The following is an 18280-nucleotide window of genomic DNA, read 5'->3' as shown; positions in this document are numbered from 1 at the left end:
TCCGAGATGTTATTGATCCCATGTACTGATTCGCCCTGGTATACCCATGAGCGACGGGAACCCCATAAAGGTGATTTTCAGCTCATTTATAGTGCTGGAGATATTGAATACAGACAAATAGCCCGCTGGGGTCAGGGAGTTGAAGTCGGGGCTAGTTGTTGTCCACGGTTTGAAAGATTTACCTCCTTACGAAATATGCATGTTCGAGTTGCTCTCATTCCGGGGGCAGGCTACTTTGTAGAGACTGAAAATAGAAAACCGCAGCATCACAAAGCTCACTGGACCCTGTGTAAGTGAAGGAACATGGCTGCCGCTCCACGCCTTGCGGCTGAACTGTGTCGTCACATTGCTTGATCGAACATGGCCGATCTTGCAGCGGCCCGATCGACCTGCGTGGACTTTTAACGGCGGCCACCACAAGCTTAAATCTAGCATAAGCGATCTGATCTATTCGGGATCCCCTGAAACAAGATGTTGAACCCCAATATGCTGGCTTGCGTAGTGATATCGGCACCCGGAAGGGCCACCGGGGGGAGACACAGCATCAGCAGGCCACAGGCCGGAGCCTGTATGCCGAAGCCGATTGGACGCCATAGCCCATTTTGGTGTGCTGACTAGGGGGGGAAATGTGAGAGCTGAGGAGTGTGATGGCCTCAATTTCCACAACAAATGCAACTTGCTCATTCCGGCGACCACTGGTCGAGGAGAATGCAACGTTCGAGTCTCGAACATAGCGCCATGTTCCTCACCAAAAGGGTATTCGCAGGTTGGTGAAACGACTTGGGTTGGTTTAAAATAGAGGCGAAAGATCCAGTTTAGGAGAAACACGAAATGGATCCAATAGGTGCGATGGAAGTTGAGTAGAGGCTACCTCCCTACCTTCCATAGCTACCTCCCTGGGGTGGGTAGCAGGCATGGAGAAATGAGCATTCGCCTGGCTTGAGACCTCGTTGAAATGAGGAAAGATCCCGAAAATTGGGATGAAATAAAAGAGTGAAAAATAGTGGAGGGGTTTGATAACTTAAAAAATGCATGGACCAAAATTCAAATGGCCCAGCATTCGATGCAGGAAATATCTTGATCAAGTCAAAGCTTCCTAGGATGGCCTGAGTTCCATGGGTGAAATAAGCCCCAAATTGGGAGAAGGTCGAGAACCCCACAGCAGCTCAATTGCCAAGCCCTCCTATGCAGGGCATGGGCAGGGGATTTGGCCCCGCTAAGTCAAGGCTCCGGACGTCGCGAACTTTCCGAAGGCGGACTCAGCCCAGCACTCGACGTGATAACATCGGCAGTGCACGACTGAACTTAGCTTCTTTAAAATTCACTCTTTCAATGCCCACGGAACCAGCGATGGGTTTGTAGCTGTCACCAAAATGTCGGTCATCCTCTGCACAGGTAAGACAAACCTATAAATCTACCTAATGGCAATTGTTATGACCCACGAGAAACCTGGAATGCGGATTGCTGATGCATCGAAATAGCTGGTTACGACCACACCATTAGGTACGCCCATGCTATTACCTCGTGCCCCGAACCAAACCCTTAAGTGATTTCATCAATGGCAGCAGTTTTGCTAACACTTTTCCTAGGTTCTGGGAGGCCCTCTCCGGAATCTGCTCCCGAACCATTCAGCATCCCGATTCCCAGGTCAACCGACTGTGTATCTCCCCCGACAAGCGCCACCTCGCGGCTGCCGGCAACCACACAGTAAAGCTGTTCGACGTTCGCTCCACGAACCCCGCTCCCACCTCTGTCTTTGAGGGCCACACAGGCAACATCACAGGCGTGGCATTTCACTGCGATGGCAAATGGATGGTCACGAGCTCTGAGGACGGCACCGTCAAGATCTGGGATACTCGCACCGGCGTGATCCAGCGAAGCTACGATCATGGATCCCCTGTCAATGATGTAGTTATCCATCCGAACCAGGGCGAGATTATCAGCTGCGATAGGAGCGGCAGCATTCGGCTCTGGGATTTGGCTGAGAACACCTGCGCCCACCAACTCATTCCCGAGGAAGAGGTCTCTGTGTCGAGTGTCACGGTTGCGACTGACGGCACTCTACTCTGCGCGGCCAACAACGCGGTATGGACTGATTGCCTATTTCCCCATGTGCTACGCGAGCTGACCGACTAAGGGTAATGTTTTCGTCTGGCAACTTGTCCAAGCTTTCGAGCGCACCCAACTTGTCCCGATGACTCACTTCTCGGCACACAAGGAGTACATCACCCGTATCCTCCTTTCGCCCGACGTCAAGAAGCTGGCTACTTGCAGTGCCGACCATACCGCCAAAATCTGGGAGGTCAAGGAGATGGAGCCGGCTGGCCCCAACGCCGAGCCGCGCGCCTTTCCACTCGAAGCCACCCTGACGGGCCACCAACGGTGGGTTTGGGACTGTGCCTTCAGCGCCGATAGCGCCTACCTCGTCACGGCCTGTAGCGATCACTATGCGCGCCTGTGGGAGCTACACACGCAGCAGATCATCCGCCAGTATAACGGCCACCACCGTGGCGCCGTCTGCGTCGCGCTCAACGACTATTCCGAGACCCGCTAGGATCCGTCCGAGGATGATGCCGATTTTGAGACCGACGAGACGTCCGAGACCGAGAGCAGCGCCCAAAACGCCCAATTCCGCATGGGCCCCGGGCAGCAGCCTCAAGCTCAGAAGCGCCACGCGCTCCAACGCCGGCAGCAACCACAACCGCGCCAGCAACGCCAGCAACGCAGGGCCCCAGTGCGCAGAGCCTCGCAGCAGCGCCGCCCTGCCACCAGACCCCCAGCTCAACAACAGCCGAACGAATCGGGGATGCTGGTTTCCCCGCGACTTCCCCCCGCAGCCGCAGCTCCACTCTTGTCTTATGAGCACGCGTGGGCCATGGGCATAAACCATAGGGCCGACCCCCCTCTATCCCCGGTCCGGCTGGCCCCAGTCGCACTCTCAGCCCCGCTGCCCTTCCCGCTCCCGAAGCCGCTGTGGGAGCAGTGGCCAGTAATCTAAATAGATGTGTTTTAGCCCTATGTTCAGCGGTATCTTTTGTGGGCGAATTGGTGGTATGTCCCTGTTGTGGGAAATCGCCAGCTAGGATGATTTGTAGATGGGTTGTTGCATGGCACCAGCCGCCGATGCAAATGGTTTTATACTCTTTTGATGTTATTTATTCATGGACGATGACTTGGTTCAGGTAGTTTTTCTCCTCTAGTTATGCTCCATGGTTGCCGTCAACTTCAGGAGAGGGATATTTAATCTCATTTCACAAATCTCCAATAGCTCAATAGCCGGCTACACAACACTTCTATACCTAATCAGTCGCGCCAAACGCCATGCGTGCCGTTGTAAATCCAACTTTCCTCCACCATTACCCCTCCCCTCCCAAAATATCATCAACCCCCTATCTACCTCGGCCAGGGATATATTCTCTTCCCAAAGCCCCCACAAACCCACAACAAGCAAGACCAACCCATCGCCTTCAAAACACGATCCGCCTACCTATCTACCCACCCACCTACCACCCACCCCACCCGTCATCCTCATCCGTCTGCTTCGGCTTCATATCAATCTTCTTCGCCGGCGCCGCGGCCTTCGGCTTCGCCGCAACTGTCGTCTTTTTCGCTGTCCCGCCAGTCTTGGCCAGCCCCTTGGGCAGCCCCTTCGCCCCGGTCTTCTTTTGTGCCTGCGCCGCTAGCCACCCGGCGAAATCTGGCTCGGACCCGTCGTCAAATGGTGTGGCGCTGGCGCTCGCGCTGGTGGGCTTGGGGTCTCGTTTGGGGAGGGTGGTTGTTGTGGTGGTTGTTGTGGTGGTGGTTTTGGTGGGTTTGTTGTTGGCTTCGGCGAAGTAGCCCGCCGCACCGTCATTGTCGTTGTCTTCATCGGCCATGTCGTCCATGTCGCCCCATGCGTCAGCCGCGTCATCGTTGTCGAAGTCGTTGTCGTCGTTATTGTTGTTGTTTAGGGCGGGGTCGTCGTGGAAGGGGTCTTTGTAGGCGGAGGGGGTGGGGGATTTGAGGGCCTGGCGGTGGAGGTTGGAGGCAGAGGATGTGGAGGGGGTTTGGGAAGTCGTCGCGGGGCGTTGTGGGGGAGCCGCCGCCGCCGAGCCGTTGACGGGGGTGGAGGAAGATTGAATCTCGCCTGCCGCGGTGGATAGCTTGTTCGTGAAGGAGGAGATGGCCCAGCCCGCCCAGGAGGCTGCCGCTGACTCGGCCGGTTGGGGGGTGCTCATCCTGGGTCCGCCCGCGGCAGACACGGCGCTTTCGGGCGGGAGGACGGAGTCGGGCATGCCCGCCGCTGCTTTCTTGATCTTGGCCAAGTAGACGTCGATGGTTTTGCTCGCTTGGTCGCGGATGACCTTTTCTTTGTCAATAAGCGAGGGACAAACGGCGGGCACGATGCGGACCGCGCAGTCCTCATCGGAGAAGCAGTCTGATGTCACGGCGAGCGCCATGAGCGACGCATTTCGGGCGTGGACGAAAGGGTCTCTAAGGGATCTCGTGAATGCGGCGATTAGGACCTTGCCCCTCGAGGAGGTCCCAAGGTACTTGGCAATTTTGCCGAGACAGATTGTTGTGTTGGTGCGGATGCCAGGCTGCTCGTCGTTGGCGGTTTTGGCCAAATATCTCAGCAGCTCACCATTGATGGTCCGATCCGAGAGCTTGGTAATGAGCGTGAGTACAGACTTCAAAGTCTGCTCTCGTACAACGGGTGCAATATCCGTGAACCCGGTAACCTAGACTCGGATAAGTATCTTACCGCACGAAACAGGCAGATCTGAAGGGTCCAACTCACTATCTGAGGAAATATCTTATCGTTGACAATTCTTTGAGATAGGCGATCAATCATCAGGGGGAGGTTGTCTAACAAGCACACTCTGATGGCCCTGTCGGGGTTGCCAAACAGCCGAATCAAGACGGGGGTGATCTTTGCCTCAAAGTCTTCACTCGACAGCTTGGTGGCAATCTTCATGACTACTCCAAATGCCTTTGGGCCACCGCCGCCGAACTCTACTGATTTTAGCAGTTCGGGAAGCACCTTCATCTTGAAGAAGTCCTCGGGGAAGTCGTCTGTAAGTTGCTCCAAGTCCCTGAATTCGTCAACATACAACATCCGAAAACAGCGAAGTAAAAATCAAACACTCACTCTAGGAAGGGATTCCCGTTCCTCCTCACTCTTGACACCCAAGTTTTCGATTCCGTCAGTAAGTTTGATGAGTGGCGAATCGAAGAATGAGCCGTTGCGACGGCCTTGCTCCAGGAAGTGGGCAACGCTAAGCCTCGCCTTGAGGGTTGGCGTTGGTTAAACGTTTATAGCTCGACTGCATACTGGGTGGGACATTCTTGGTTTGGCCCGCCTGATCGCTGCCGTTGAAAGTGCCGTTAAAGACCTCGAAGATCAAGGCGGCAAACTCGTAAGCGTCGACAGCCGAGTGGGGACCTTTTTTAATGGCATCCCATCCCGACTTTGCTAGTTCAGGCGGCGTATACCGTCCCGAGTCCGGCACGAGACTGCCGTAGGTCTATATTCGGTTAATGATCAGCCTTGCTGGCGGCGTATACAGGGCGGCGGAGTCCTACATATACTACAGCCTCGTCGTCCTTGACGTTACTGAGTACCTCAAAACCACCGAGCTTCCACTCGCCGCTCTCAGTCGTATAGACTGAGGCAACTTTGAGACTACCATGAACGGACGCTGCCTCATCGTTGATAAATTTGATTGTTCTCTGTCCTCCTCGTTAGCCTAAGCCCGGGGTTTTCAATATCCCATAGAGTTCCACTGGACGCACCGCGATGCTGTAGAGACCCCATTTCGCCGTTTCGGGGCTGAGACTCTTCCTCTTGACATGCCACCGTAGAGGTACTAGGCGCTCTGTTGCGATGTAGATGTATGAATCTGTCTTTTTTTCAAATTTATCAGCCTTAGGCTATGCTCGGCTACCGGATGCGCATCGTACCTCGACTGTGTCTAGCACCTTGATGACGCCGGGGTGTCGTAGTGTCCGTAACTTTTTCAGGGCGTTCTTGGCAAGGGGTAAGGCGGAACGGTTGGTGGTGATATCGAACGAGAAGATGCTGCAATTCGAGCCGTCTTCCTACAACCCAGAGTCAGCCAAGCGGTCCTCTATGTCTCTCCCGGGCGGAGTAGCCATGGTCGAGTGCATACCCGTCGTGTACCGTTGTGAAGAGTCCAGATGGAGGGGTCGAGATCGACTTTGTCGCCAAAATTGTAAGGGAACGGCGGCCCCTTGGCCATCGCCGAGGCAACAGCCGACTTGAGAAAGTCCATCGTGGGGGGGCGTATAGTCGAGGTCCGTGTTCGAGGTCTTGGGAGAGGCGCTTCGTGGTCGCCGTCGTTGTCGGCTCGTCGCTTATCGAGGGGAAATCGCGAAAAGGAGGCTATCGCAAACCCGCAACCTGTTATCGCGGGTCATTTCTAAGTTTTCTTGGCACGCTAGGTCAAGTACAGTAGGCGGTGATTCTTTCTGCCACTTCAGAAAGCTTGTCTTGGCGCACGGGCCACTACAGTTCGGCTGCAATGGTCCGCCTCTGTGTTGTTGTCCCTTCCCCCTCCGGGTAGAAAATGAGAAATTGTTGGCCCGGGTACAAACTCCATTCGTCACACAACGATCAACCCAGGAACCTCAATTTGCGTTGCATTTGGGCCGACAAAAAGGCGCTCGTGGTGGCTTCAGCAAAATCACCATATGGTTACATTTGCTTGAAGTCGCACGCTCATGGTCGGTAGGTGGATGGATGATTGAAGGCTGGCGAGCGAAGGGCGGCTGCAGCGAGGAGCTGATAGCCTAACTACGTCGGCTTTGGGATTCGTGTTCCCCCATCATCCCCATCTCATAGGTACGCATTCCTATTATTATTTCCAATTCCCTTACTCTAAGCACGGTGTCAATGATGAGCAAACTGGTAAAAGGTCCGACAGCCTCGCGCTCTTCTGGTTTTGTGGTTCCGGGCGACACGGCTGTTGCGTCTTGGCGCGCCCGGCCGCCAGTCTCAGCTTCCACACGCTGCCTCAAGACAGCCGGTAGCATGGGGTATATGGCGGTCGGGCATATCAAAATACGTTTGAGACTTTTGTCGAAAACGCTGCTACTTCCCGGAGTTTGGCTTTCATTGATTTCACAAAGCCGGACCCAAAGGCTGTGGTAGACAAGGAGCAAGGAGAGGCAACCAGCCTCGACCTTGCGACTAGTTCCCGTCGCCTGTCGCCCCAGGACCACGAAACCGTTGCAGCTACGCTGGATGACGACCGACAATGACTGAAAAGACCTGAGACACGCCCAGTATTTTGATTTCAGTGACGATTTTGAAAATCAAACCCGACCGTTCGGTTGGAACGCTGAACTGACTAGTGGCGCTAACAGGCTCTTGCAAATCACAGGACGCGGCGCAAGGCTGTTCAAGACCACCTTCCTAATGCCCCGTTGTAGACGATGCAAAGAGCCAGCGGCACTCGACAAGCCGCTGTTTACGTGCATCCAATGCGGCAGATGCTATCATTCTGCATGCCATCGTCCCTTCCCACAAGGGTCCTTGTAAGCTTTTCTCTATCCTCCCTCCGCATTTTGTATTCCCTTCGACCCTCCCATGGATCCTTCCCCCCCAAGTCCCCACAACCGCGTCCGAGACTTCTCGCAGCCCAACTCCTCTATCCCCTGCATCCCCTGTATCCCCTGTTACGTCGAGCCGGCTGGACCGCCACCAACCATACAGAGCAGCGACATTCCCCCCCACCCTCCTTCATGTAGCCTATTTTCCCGCTGCCGTATTTCATTCCCTCTGCCTTGCGCTTACCTCGCCTCGCCTACCTCATTACAACACTTTTTGGTCTCTAGACGATTTTTCAATTAAGAATCATCGTCTAAAACCCCTATAAATTATCCATTGACCGAATTCCATAGCATCGATTGGGTCTGCAAGCGCTGTCTTGCCGGCCAAGAAGGCCAAGCCAAGCGACGCCGCCTTTACCATGACAACTCGTTGTTGTCATCGCGGGCCGCCTCTCCCAGCTCCGCATCTTCAGGCGTCGATAGCTCTCGTCGCGTCAGGATGTCGCCATCCAGAACCACTGGTATCAATTCCACCGCATCTTTTATAAGTCACACGTCTGATGATGACTCGACCGGGCTCAATATCGTTCCCTGCTCCTTCACGGGATGCGCCGCCAAAATCGACGGTAGCCGCCAGATTTTGTGCGAGGTGCATCTGCAGCTCCTCTCCCCAACTGACAAAAATTGGGATTCCGGCCAAACAAATGGCACCCGCGCGACACAGACCCCAACGGGCGCCTCAGATCCTCTTTTGCGGCCTCTGTCAGCCACAAATCCAAGAAAACTGTTGCCAGAAACTGACAAGGACCGGCCAATCATGAGACGCAAAACCGCCGGGAACCCGCCCCAACTCAACGCGCAACAACCAACACCGAAGCACAACATTTTTCCGCCTTCGTCTCGGCCTTTAGCACCTCGCCCCCCTGCCGACTCGGCCCCGGAGAGTCCTGGGTCCCCTGAAGATGGAGAGCCCCGGAGGAAACGACAGAAACTTTCGCCAAAACCCAAAGTGAATGGGGCGGTACCATTCGAGCCTGCCCGAAGCCCCCAGTTTAGTCGCCATGCACCAAACCTGCATTTCCAGGCAGGTAAAGCGCGAGAGAAAGAGGCCAAGCCTGGGGTGAAATCCGCCTTCAGGCACCTTCCTTTGAAGAGGGTACCCCTCCAGGTCTCTAATCTGCGATTTATCGGGGGGCCAGACGAGGCTACCTCGGGCGTACTCTCCGAGCAATCGAGTTCCGGGCTGAACGGGTTTGCTGGGAATGCTCATCGACGCAGTTCCGAAGTGTCAGAATTGTCTTCCGACAGGGAGATGAAAGACTACTTTGGGAGGAAGACGAGCAGCGCAGCTTCGTCTACTACCCTCACGGAATCGCTGGATGGTAAGGCACGGTGGCCCTCGGAACCCTCGAACGGGAAGGTTAATAAAACACCTCCCGAGGGGAAGAGGCTGGATGCCCAAACCTCTTATGGGTCCTTTCAAGCGAACGGCATCACCTCTTCGAAGCCACCCGCTCGAAAGATACATGTCCCCATCCGGCCAGCCCCAATAACCAAAACCCAACCCCTACAATTCGCAAAACCGAAGGAAATAGACACTGCCCGTTTCGACTCACTCATCTACACCCAGCGAGACGCCTCCTCGCCGCCTCCTGGAGTAGACCTAACCCCCACCAGTCTCCCGCCGCCGCCACCACCAACTCAATCCGCGACTAGCACGGCCACAGAAACCCCATCCCAAAGCCAACCTCAGGACGAGCCCCTGTATCTAGACATTGACCCGCGCATCCACTGGCCACAGGAGCACTCAGCGGCTTGGCACGCCACGAAGCTCGCTGAGATACGGGCACGCGGGAACAGGAAGGCCAACTTTGGCCGCGCCGCCCAGTCGCTACGGAGACAGCAGCGCGAGGCCGAAGCGCGAGCAGTCCCCTTCGAGGAGACCCTGCCCGAAAAGATGGCCGAAAACCCCGCGTGGGTGAGGGTGCTGAAGCGGTTGAGGGGTCTGCCGCTGGTTGGCGCTGGTGCTGGTGCTGGTGCTGGTACCGGCGCGGGGTCGGCTTCTTCTGCGTCTGGTCTGGATGAAGATTGGGCTGGTGGTGGTGGGGCCAATGGGTACGGGAATGGGGCTGATAGGAAAACGCGGAAACATGGGAATAGTAATGGTGGTTGTGTCACGAGCAAGAGGGTTGGCAATTCGGGCTTGGTGATTGTGTCTGGGCTGAATGGCGCGCAAATGAAGTCCATGAGGCAGTTCGACGGGAACGTGTAGCGTAAGGCAGCAGGACAGGGCAAGGCAGGCGATCGGTGCAGTGGTGGTGGGTCTTGCATGTAAAGGCGCATTGCTTTGAGAGGGAGCAGCCATTTTTTTGTTACTCGGCTGCCGCTAGCTGTTGAGTATTTTGCTCAGGGCGAAGGGGTTGTTTTTTTATTACTGGCGTGTGGCGCTGGGGCAAAAGCAGTTTTGCCTTTCTTGCGGCTGGGAGTAATAGTAAATAGGGTTTTTATTGACACATATGGGGAGTTAGGCGGGTGTGGTGGGATGGAAGATGCAAACGGGAGGTGTTTCTGGGGTGGGGTCGGCTACCGAGGGCAATGACCTCGCAAATATTCGTATAGCCCCGGTTACGTACATACAATAATGGCACGGTGAGTGGCTTGCCTAGGCGAAAGAAGCAAGAGAGAAGAAATTTATCTGTACTTATTTTTTTCGTTTTTGTGGTATATTGACGCAGATTAGTTAGCCTGCCGCCAAGATTTATCTGGCACCCAAAAAGTATGTACATGTCGAGAAGAGACAGAACCCAAAAGCGATGCGTGGTTTGCTTTACAAGTCAAAATCCTGTGCCGAACTGGGGAACCTTGCTACGTAGTGAGAGAAATTAAAGAATTTGTAGTTATTAAAAACCCTAGTACTTCCTTCCGATAATAAAATCACTATGGTATCAGCATTGTATGAACTACTAATAACTACATAGAACAAAAGAACCGGTTAGCCTACCTAGGTAGTCAACTCCAACTCGATGATTATATCCAAGAAAAGCAACATTCCGAGTCGACTTCGTGTCGCCAATCTTACGGAATACATCAAAGAACCTAATTCGACTTTAGTTCCGCTTCGCAAGAACGAAGGGCCAAGCAAAGTCTTGCAGGGAGTTAATCGACTAGAACTTAACCGAGCCAACACCATCGGGTATTGTTGTATGATGGGAACATCATCAACCCGCGGGGCCCGATTGCTGTAACTGATACATAGCTCGTTGGCATGAATACATCTGTGCTTTGCAGACTTGGACTACACTTTTCACCAAGACAAGCTCGAATAATATGATCTCAATGCCACCTGGGGCCGTGAATATGGCGTCGTGTGCTAAATTTCAATTTTGGTTTTGATGTGTTTATCTGTTGGTGATCAGAAATCACTCAACTAACGGCGGCGATCCCCAACCAATTGAATCAATCTCGTCTCTCACCTGAACCTCAACTTGTTGATTGCCGTCCACCACATCTCCCCTGCCTGCTCCCTTCACTATCAACCGATATGACACCGCCTATCTCTGTGAGAGACCCAGTCAAGCAGATCGACGCCAACTCATGGCTCATCGGAAGCAAGCACATTCTCCGGCGCTCTCAAGAGCCGCGAGAGGGGGTTTGCCTCTGGGAGAACCCAGGCGACGGGTCGTATTCCACGCTTTCCGAGGCCCCAGTTCCCCAGCCTGTTGCCGGCCCGCTCGGCCCTGGGACCCTGATGGACACGACCGCCAGATCCATGACGCGGGCGACGTGTCGGCCGTGTTCAGCTTCGGCGACGAGATCGTCATCAAAATCCGGCTCGCCACCGATGAGACCCGGCGGGAACCCGAAACCCTGGCGTCCCTCGCCAAACAGCAACAACATCTCAGTTTTGACATTCATACCGTCCATTTCTACGTGGAAGACGCGGGCAAAACCTACCTGGTTAAGCCCTTCATACCCGGCCAGCGCCTCAACGAGGCGTGATGGGATATGACGGAAAGAGGAAAGGAGTACGTGGTTGCTCGCATCTCGCAAATTTGCGCCGACATCAGGGTCTTTAACTCCAACACCAGGACCGCCTCAGACAGCAACTGGATGAACCCACTGCAAGAGACGCGCAACGGCAGTGTCGAGGCCGTCCAACAGCAGTGCGAGACTGCGAGGCGTTGGGGATGGATTGCTCGGTGTTTGTGCTGGCGCACAACGACCTCGGACCGACCAACATCATCGTCGACGGGGACCGGATTGTCGTGGTCGACTGGCAGATGGCCGGGTATGTGCCGTTGGAGTGGGTGCGGACCAAGTTTGCGAGTTGCGGTGTCTTGGGTGTGGAACGTGTGCGTACTAGGGGACCTGGCGGCGAGGGCCCGGTGCGGGTCACGGCTGAGCGCAACGGGGAGTACCGAGTATCCCGTTGCGTGTTGAGAGAAGGCTGGAGGGGGTGGGATTTTCGGAGGTCACGGCGGCGTATAAGAGGATGCATGGTGTGCGCGAAGTGGAATGGAGGACAAGTAGGCCGTGGCTTCAATGAGCGGACAGCATCTATTACAGAGAACATACGGGTTTAGACTCGGAGAGTTAGAATTCGGTCGTATTTATCATATCGGCCTCCGCGGGGCTGATCCTCGTCGGTGCTCAAAGAGAGCTCTTAGACCGACAAGAAGGATAATTTACTGGGCCATCATTTTTTTGTATTTAGCATGGCTGGATGTTGGAGTGAAGCGAAATGCTTCAACTGCTTCGATGGGTAATGTTGCTGTCCGAGCCCCTGTCACAATGCAACACCACCAGTGCCGCTCATGAACGTTAAACAGGGAACATTTGGTGAGTCTACCGACCCAATGCGATTATATTATGTCTATACCATTGGATATAAATTATAACTACTTCAGGGAAGAGGAGGGTTTATATTGTCGACTGCCACGAGATTTCCATCAGCACTGGAAACTCCCAATCAAGGTATGCTGTGGCATCCAGCAGCAATCCATGCACGCATTTCCAAAGCAAAAGTTGGGTGGGAAATGAGCTTCAATAAAACCCATGTTATATCATTCAATGGACAGCGCATCAGTAATACAGCAGGAAACAAAAGCTCTTTACATATTCCAACCATTTTTCCCACCATCCACCATCCACGACAGCAGCATCAGGGTATACCGCCCAGTCTTAATCTACCTATTTGACACAACTCTTCTACACTTCCTCCGCCTTCCTACTACCACTTCAAAGCCCCCCCTTCGCCAACAAATTCAGCGCACTCCCCGCCAGAATAAACTTGGCCTGGTCCTCACTGACCGCATGACGCACCGGCACATCAAACACCTCGCCGCCCTCCTTCTTCGTCACCCTCAAGCTCACCTCCCCGCGCCCGCCATTCCTCAACATGTCATACAGCCCCACGGTCGCGACCTCATCACCAGCCCCGATCTTCTCATAATCCGCTTGCTCCACAAACGTCAGCGGCACGACGCCCTGCTTCTTGAGGTTCGTCTCGTGGATGCGCGCAAAGCTCTTGCAGACAATGACGCGGGCGCCGAGGTAGCGGGGCTGGAGCGCGGCGTGTTCGCGAGCGGACCCTTCGCCGTAGTTGTGCTCGGCGACGACAAGCCAGGGCTGGCCGCGCTGCTTCCAGCGCAGGGCGAGGTCGGGAATGGTGGTGCGGGAGCCGTCGAGGTCGTACGCGGCGTTGACCTCGCCCGTCTCGGCGTTGACGGCCGTGTTGAGAGTGTTGGCGCTGATGTTGGCCAGGTGGCCCTTGTACTTGAGCCACGGCCCCGCGGCCGAGATGGTGTCGGTGGTGCATTTACCGGTGACTTTGACGAGGACGCGCAGCCCGGTGAGGTCGGATTCGGGGAAGGCGTCAAAGGGCTCGAGCAGGGCGAGGCGTTCCGAAGTGGGGGAGACGGCGACCTGGACGGAGGGGTTGGGGGGTTGCGAGGCGACGGCGAAGACTTCTTTGCCTTGCTCGAAGGGGGTGGGAGGGCCCTCGAGACCGCGCGGGGCTGGGAAGCGGAATTCGGCGCCAGAGGGGGTCGTGAGGGTGTCGGTCATGGGGTTGAAGGTGGTGGATCCCGCGTAGGCCATGGCGGTCACGATTTCGGGGGAGGCGAGGAAGTTCATGGTGTCGGGGTTGCCATCGTTGCGGCCGCGGAAGTTGCGGTTGTACGAGGTGAGGATGGCGTTGGTGGTGCCCTTCTCCACGCCGTCAATGCGCTTCCACTGGCCGATACACGGCCCGCAGGCGTTGGAAAGGAGGATGCCGCCGGCTTCGGTGAAGGTTTCGAGCGTGCCGTCTCTCTCGAGAGTCGCCCGGATCTGCTCGCTACCTGGGGTGATGTAGAAATCCGCCTTGGGTTTGAGGCCGGCCTTCTCAGCCTCGCGCACAATACTCTCGACGCGCGTCATGTCCTCGTACGAGCTGTTGGTACAGCTGCCGATCAGACCGGCAGACAGCTTCTCGGGCCACTGTTCTTCCTGAACCGTCTTTTTGAACAGGGACAGCGGCGTGGCGAGATCCGGGGTGAAGGGGCCGTTGATGTGGGGCTCGAGCTTGGAGAGGTCGATCTCGATGAGTTGGTCGTACTGTGCCCCCTCATCGGCCTTGAACCTGAAGAGAGCGTCCTCACCAGCACTGGCACCGACGCCGCGGAAGTTCTGGAATATCTCGGCATTTTTGCTGGCCTGTTCCCTCCGGGTTGCCTTCAAGTAGCGGCTCGACGCTTCGGTGTAGGGGAAGATGGATGTGGTCGCACCAATCTCGGCCCCCATGTTGCAGGCTGTCGCCATGCCCGTGAGGCTCAGCGTCTCGACACCAGGCCCAAAGTACTCAACAATATAACCGGTACCTCCACGCACAGTGAGCAGCCCAGCGAGATGGAGAATCAAATCCTTGGGGGACACCCAGTCGTTCAGCTGGCCGGTCAACTTGACACCCAGAATCTTAGGAGCCTTCAACTCCCAGGGAGCACCGACGAGCGCTTCGACAGCGTCCGCACCACCCACACCGATGGTAATGGTTGTGAGCCCACCGGCGTTGGGAGAATGACTGTCGGTTCCCAGCATCATCAGACCCGGAAGAGCGTAGTTCTCGAGCACGGTCTGGTGGATGATGCCTGCTCCGGGGGGCCAGAAGTCGATGCCATATTTCTTAGCAGCCGACTCGAGGAAGTCAAACACCTCCTGGTTCATCTTGACGCCGGCCGCGAGGTCGTCGTCGGCGCCGCGCTCGCCGACGATCAGGTGGTCGCAGTGGATGCTCGCGGGGATGGCGGTCTGCGGCAGGTTGCATGACATGAACTGCAGCAGGGCCATCTGGGCGGAGGCGTCCTGCATGTTGACGCGGTCGGGCCGCAGCTTGAGGTTGGCGTTGCCGCGGACGTCGCGGCCATTGTTGGTGTTCCCGGAGAGCAGCGACTCCTCGACGTTGTCCAAGTGGCTGTACAGGATCTTCTCGGCGAGGGTGAGCCGCTGCGTGCCCAGTACCCGGCGGACCTCGGAGTACTTGTTGTAAAGCCTGTCGTAGGTCGGGGGCAGCAGGGGCCCGTTCGAGTATGGTCGCGTGCTAGCGACTCGGCGGAGTTGTTGCGCATGGAAGGCCCTCTATGCATTTTGTTAGCGGGGTTTTGGTGCAAGAGAGACAGGATATTGGGTATTTGAATAAATACGCACCTTCAGGGCCACGCCTGACCGGCTGGCAAGATCAATTGGCCTCATGGTTGTTATCCCCGTTGCCAAGTACGTCGCTGCTACCGGGACTCACCAAAGGCGACGGGGAAAAAATATCGGGTTTCGGGCATCGCAGCCAGGGTCTCAGATCTCCGATCCCGGAACCGAAAATCTGGGGAATCTGGGGAGGCGGGTCGGCTTTGTGGGTGCCATTGAGCCTATCACGGCTCGGGCAATGTTAAGCGGCAATGCTCTTCTTGAAACAGGGAAGCTTTGAATGGCAGTGTCGGCAATCATACTCTATCAAGGTAAGAAGAAGTTCGCGCTAGGCGGGTGTAATGACTGGATAAACAACCTCAGACAAGGTCCTAAGTAGGACTGGCCACGACGTTCGGTGCCTGTAACTGAAAATTCACTTTTCTTCTTCGTGTACGTCGGTAGAATAGTACTCGCAAGATCAGCAGCAAAAGAGAGAATATACCTGTCACAACCCAGTTCATGAAGTGCCACCAAAACCTACACCATGAGCATTCAGTCAGTCTACCTACCATGAAACATAGGTATATAAACTACCCCCTTCCCATCCCAGTCAATTGAATTCGATCAACCGAGTCCTTTGTGAGCCATACAACGCCTGTAAAGCAACACCTATGCCTCTTGACCCCAACAAGAGCAAAGTAGTTAGCCGGGTAGTAAATAGGTATGAGCCTCATAGCAACAACAACAAACGCCTTCGCTAGGGGACAAATTCTGCAGCAACGACGGCCACCTAGTCCCCACCATCACTTTCCTCCAAAAGCCCCCCATCTTATAATCCCGCTAGACGTGGGAGTGAGCGGTAGGAACCATCTCAAGAAGTCCGCTGCCTCTTCAAATCCGGCCCCTTCACCACCCCCCCACCACCACCACTTATGCCTCCTCCACCACCAGGAGCATTACTCACATCCCCCAACGGCACCCTTCCCAGCCCACCACCATTCGCACCGGCGACAGCGCCATGACCAGGCCCGTCGCCCCCCGCAGGCCGCTTGATAGTCGGCGGGCGGAACTGGCCACGGTTGCCCAGCGGGCTAGACGACACCGGGGCGCCGATCCGCCGGGCTTGGTCCAGCTGTGGGTTGAACATGTTCCCCGTTCTCGGGCCCGCAGCAGCAGCAGCAGCAGCAGCAGCAGCAGAAGGACCAGAACCAGCACCCGCACCAGCACCAGGACCGGCAGGGGGGCCAGGACGGGGTGCGGCGGCAAATCCCCGACCACCGCCCACGCCGCCACCACCACCGCCAATGCCGGTAGCACTGGCAATGCCATCCCCTTCTGCGTCGTCAGTCTTTATCCCGGGCACGTGCCGGCCGCTTTTCGACACCGGTTTGGTCGCCGAGTGGTCTACCCCTGGCGTCCGCCGGATGGAGGGGCTCTCTAGACGTGGGTTGAAGACGTGTCCCGGCTTGCGGTCAAACTCGCCCGCTTCGATGGCTTTGTCGGGGACGCTCTTTATCGCACGGGCGGATAAGAAGCTGGCTTCGCCCGCCGGGGGTTCCATGTTGACCACGGCGTGGCCGGCCGGTGGGGGTGTCATGTGGGTTTGGGGGTTTCGGCTGGGATTTTGGTGGTGGTTCTGGTTGGCGTTATTGGGCTGGGGTTGGGGCTGGGGCTGGGGCGGGGGCGCGGGACGGGCCTGGTTGAATTGCTGAGGTGGACGAGCGGCGGCGGGAGGTCCGCGGGCGCCTGCTCCAGCAAAGTTGTTGGGGTTAGATTTCGCGGCTTGCTGAACTGGGGTTTGTGGTGCTTGTCGCGGAGGGTTGCTCCCTGCTGAACTTATCCTTGAGAGCTGTCTGGCCGGTGGTTGCATGGGGTTGCTCCCTCCATTTTTCAGTTGGTTGTTGCTCGCGTTCGTTCCGCTGGATTGGTTAGACTTCGTCTCACTCGAGTCCGGTAGAGCAATTTCGTCTGGGTTACTGTCGTCCTCGATGTTGAAGTCCGCCTCATCCAACTCTGAAAAGCGAGTTAGTTCATCGTGGCCAAGAGCAACAGTTGTGTTGAAATCTTACCCTCCAGAAAATCTTCGAAAGACTCCGCAGTCGGCACTGTCATCGTGATTAGCCCACGTATTTTTCACAGGCATAACTGGGCTCACGTTGAGGTGGCGGTGGCTGCGCAGGGGCCATTGTTGGCCTTTCCGCCTTGGGCTCGGCCCTCTGTAGCTCCTTTTTGACCACAAAATCTGGATGCCGATGTAGACGACCCTCGTCAAACTTTGGCTGCGGCGGCTTGATCTTGACAACCTTGGTCAGATACGCCTTGTCATAGAGGCAGTTTCCAAGCACGTTGCCGAATTGTCGCAGCGCTCTTTTCAGCGCGTCTGTGGTGGCCTCTTTTTTGGCCTTCTGAAAAGCGCTGCCCTTCGACTGCCCGTTCGCAACGATCCCATAGCCCACGTCCTCATGATACGTTCCGTCACGCAGCGTGATGCGCACGACAACTGCTATGCCGATGTTGGCCCGTTTGCTCTGCTTATCCTCCTCGAGATAGTCCGTTTCGATGCTGATGATAGACGAGGACCATCCATTAAAGCCAAAAACCTGGTTGGCAAGTGCGATGGCTTTATCGCCGCTAAGGTAGTGCACCTTTTGTTGGCCGTTTCCCGGGCGCACTGACAAGAACTCCGGGCCGAGCTGCTTTTCAAGTTGGGTCTGGAGTGCAGCGATCTCTTGGGCAGTGTACTCGTACATGTGCTGCTGGGGCGCTTCGAATGGTTTGGAGATGGAAGTATGCTGGTCGCCTGGGCTGTGTTTCGCACACGGGTAAGCTTTTACATTTACATCAACGGAGGGTGGACTCTTCGCCTGCATCAACGAGCGGCAACGCGGTGGAAGAGCCTGACTGTAACGTACGCGGGCATCGTGACGGATTGTAAGAGAGGCCCTCTCTCATGTAACTTTGCAAGGAAGCAATGAAGTATGAGTAGAGATTAGCACCGGCATCGAGGCTTATTAGTTCGATCAATGCAAGAGTGGATCTCCCTGTGTTGCCTGCGGGACTGCTTTAG

The 18280-nt window shown here is 55.8% G+C and overlaps 6 protein-coding genes across 6 annotated transcripts; 3 read left to right on the top strand and 3 right to left on the bottom strand.

Annotated features, from left to right (window-relative positions):
* Positions 1–1373: 1373 nt before the first annotated feature.
* Positions 1374–2554, top strand: CHGG_07081 (uncharacterized protein; the record flags this gene model as incomplete). Its single annotated transcript, XM_001224736.1, has 4 exons — positions 1374–1395; positions 1482–1503; positions 1590–2085; positions 2177–2554. The coding sequence occupies 4 exons, from the start codon at positions 1374–1376 to the stop codon at positions 2552–2554; spliced, it is 918 nt and encodes a 305-aa protein (XP_001224737.1).
* Positions 2555–3503: 949 nt separating this feature from the next.
* CHGG_07080 (uncharacterized protein) lies at positions 3504–6275 on the bottom strand (the record flags this gene model as incomplete). The annotated part of the gene is made up of 6 exons (XM_001224735.1): positions 3504–4721; positions 4781–5055; positions 5315–5507; positions 5776–5886; positions 5944–6081; positions 6153–6275. The coding sequence occupies 6 exons, from the start codon at positions 6273–6275 to the stop codon at positions 3504–3506; spliced, it is 2058 nt and encodes a 685-aa protein (XP_001224736.1).
* A 1778-nt stretch (positions 6276–8053) lies between these two features.
* On the top strand, positions 8054–9826 carry CHGG_07079 (uncharacterized protein; the record flags this gene model as incomplete). Its single annotated transcript, XM_001224734.1, has 2 exons — positions 8054–8936; positions 9150–9826. 2 exons carry the CDS (start codon positions 8054–8056, stop codon positions 9824–9826), a joined length of 1560 nt encoding a protein of 519 aa, XP_001224735.1.
* Positions 9827–11148: 1322 nt separating this feature from the next.
* On the top strand, positions 11149–12137 carry CHGG_07078 (uncharacterized protein; the record flags this gene model as incomplete). Its single annotated transcript, XM_001224733.1, has 2 exons — positions 11149–11511; positions 11643–12137. The coding sequence occupies 2 exons, from the start codon at positions 11149–11151 to the stop codon at positions 12135–12137; spliced, it is 858 nt and encodes a 285-aa protein (XP_001224734.1).
* Positions 12138–12792: 655 nt separating this feature from the next.
* CHGG_07077 (uncharacterized protein) lies at positions 12793–15282 on the bottom strand (the record flags this gene model as incomplete). The annotated part of the gene is made up of 2 exons (XM_001224732.1): positions 12793–15168; positions 15238–15282. The coding sequence occupies 2 exons, from the start codon at positions 15280–15282 to the stop codon at positions 12793–12795; spliced, it is 2421 nt and encodes an 806-aa protein (XP_001224733.1).
* Positions 15283–16084: 802 nt separating this feature from the next.
* On the bottom strand, positions 16085–18133 carry CHGG_07076 (uncharacterized protein; the record flags this gene model as incomplete). Its single annotated transcript, XM_001224731.1, has 4 exons — positions 16085–17226; positions 17283–17318; positions 17369–18018; positions 18126–18133. 4 exons carry the CDS (start codon positions 18131–18133, stop codon positions 16085–16087), a joined length of 1836 nt encoding a protein of 611 aa, XP_001224732.1.
* Between the last annotated feature and the right edge of the window lie 147 nt (positions 18134–18280).

This window comes from Chaetomium globosum, genomic scaffold, assembly GCF_000143365.1.
Source record: "Chaetomium globosum CBS 148.51 scaffold_5 genomic scaffold, whole genome shotgun sequence".
Classification (NCBI taxonomy): Eukaryota; Fungi; Ascomycota; class Sordariomycetes; order Sordariales; family Chaetomiaceae; genus Chaetomium; species Chaetomium globosum.
The sequence above is the reverse complement of the archived record's forward strand: the minus strand, read 5'-3'. Positions and strand labels throughout refer to the sequence as shown.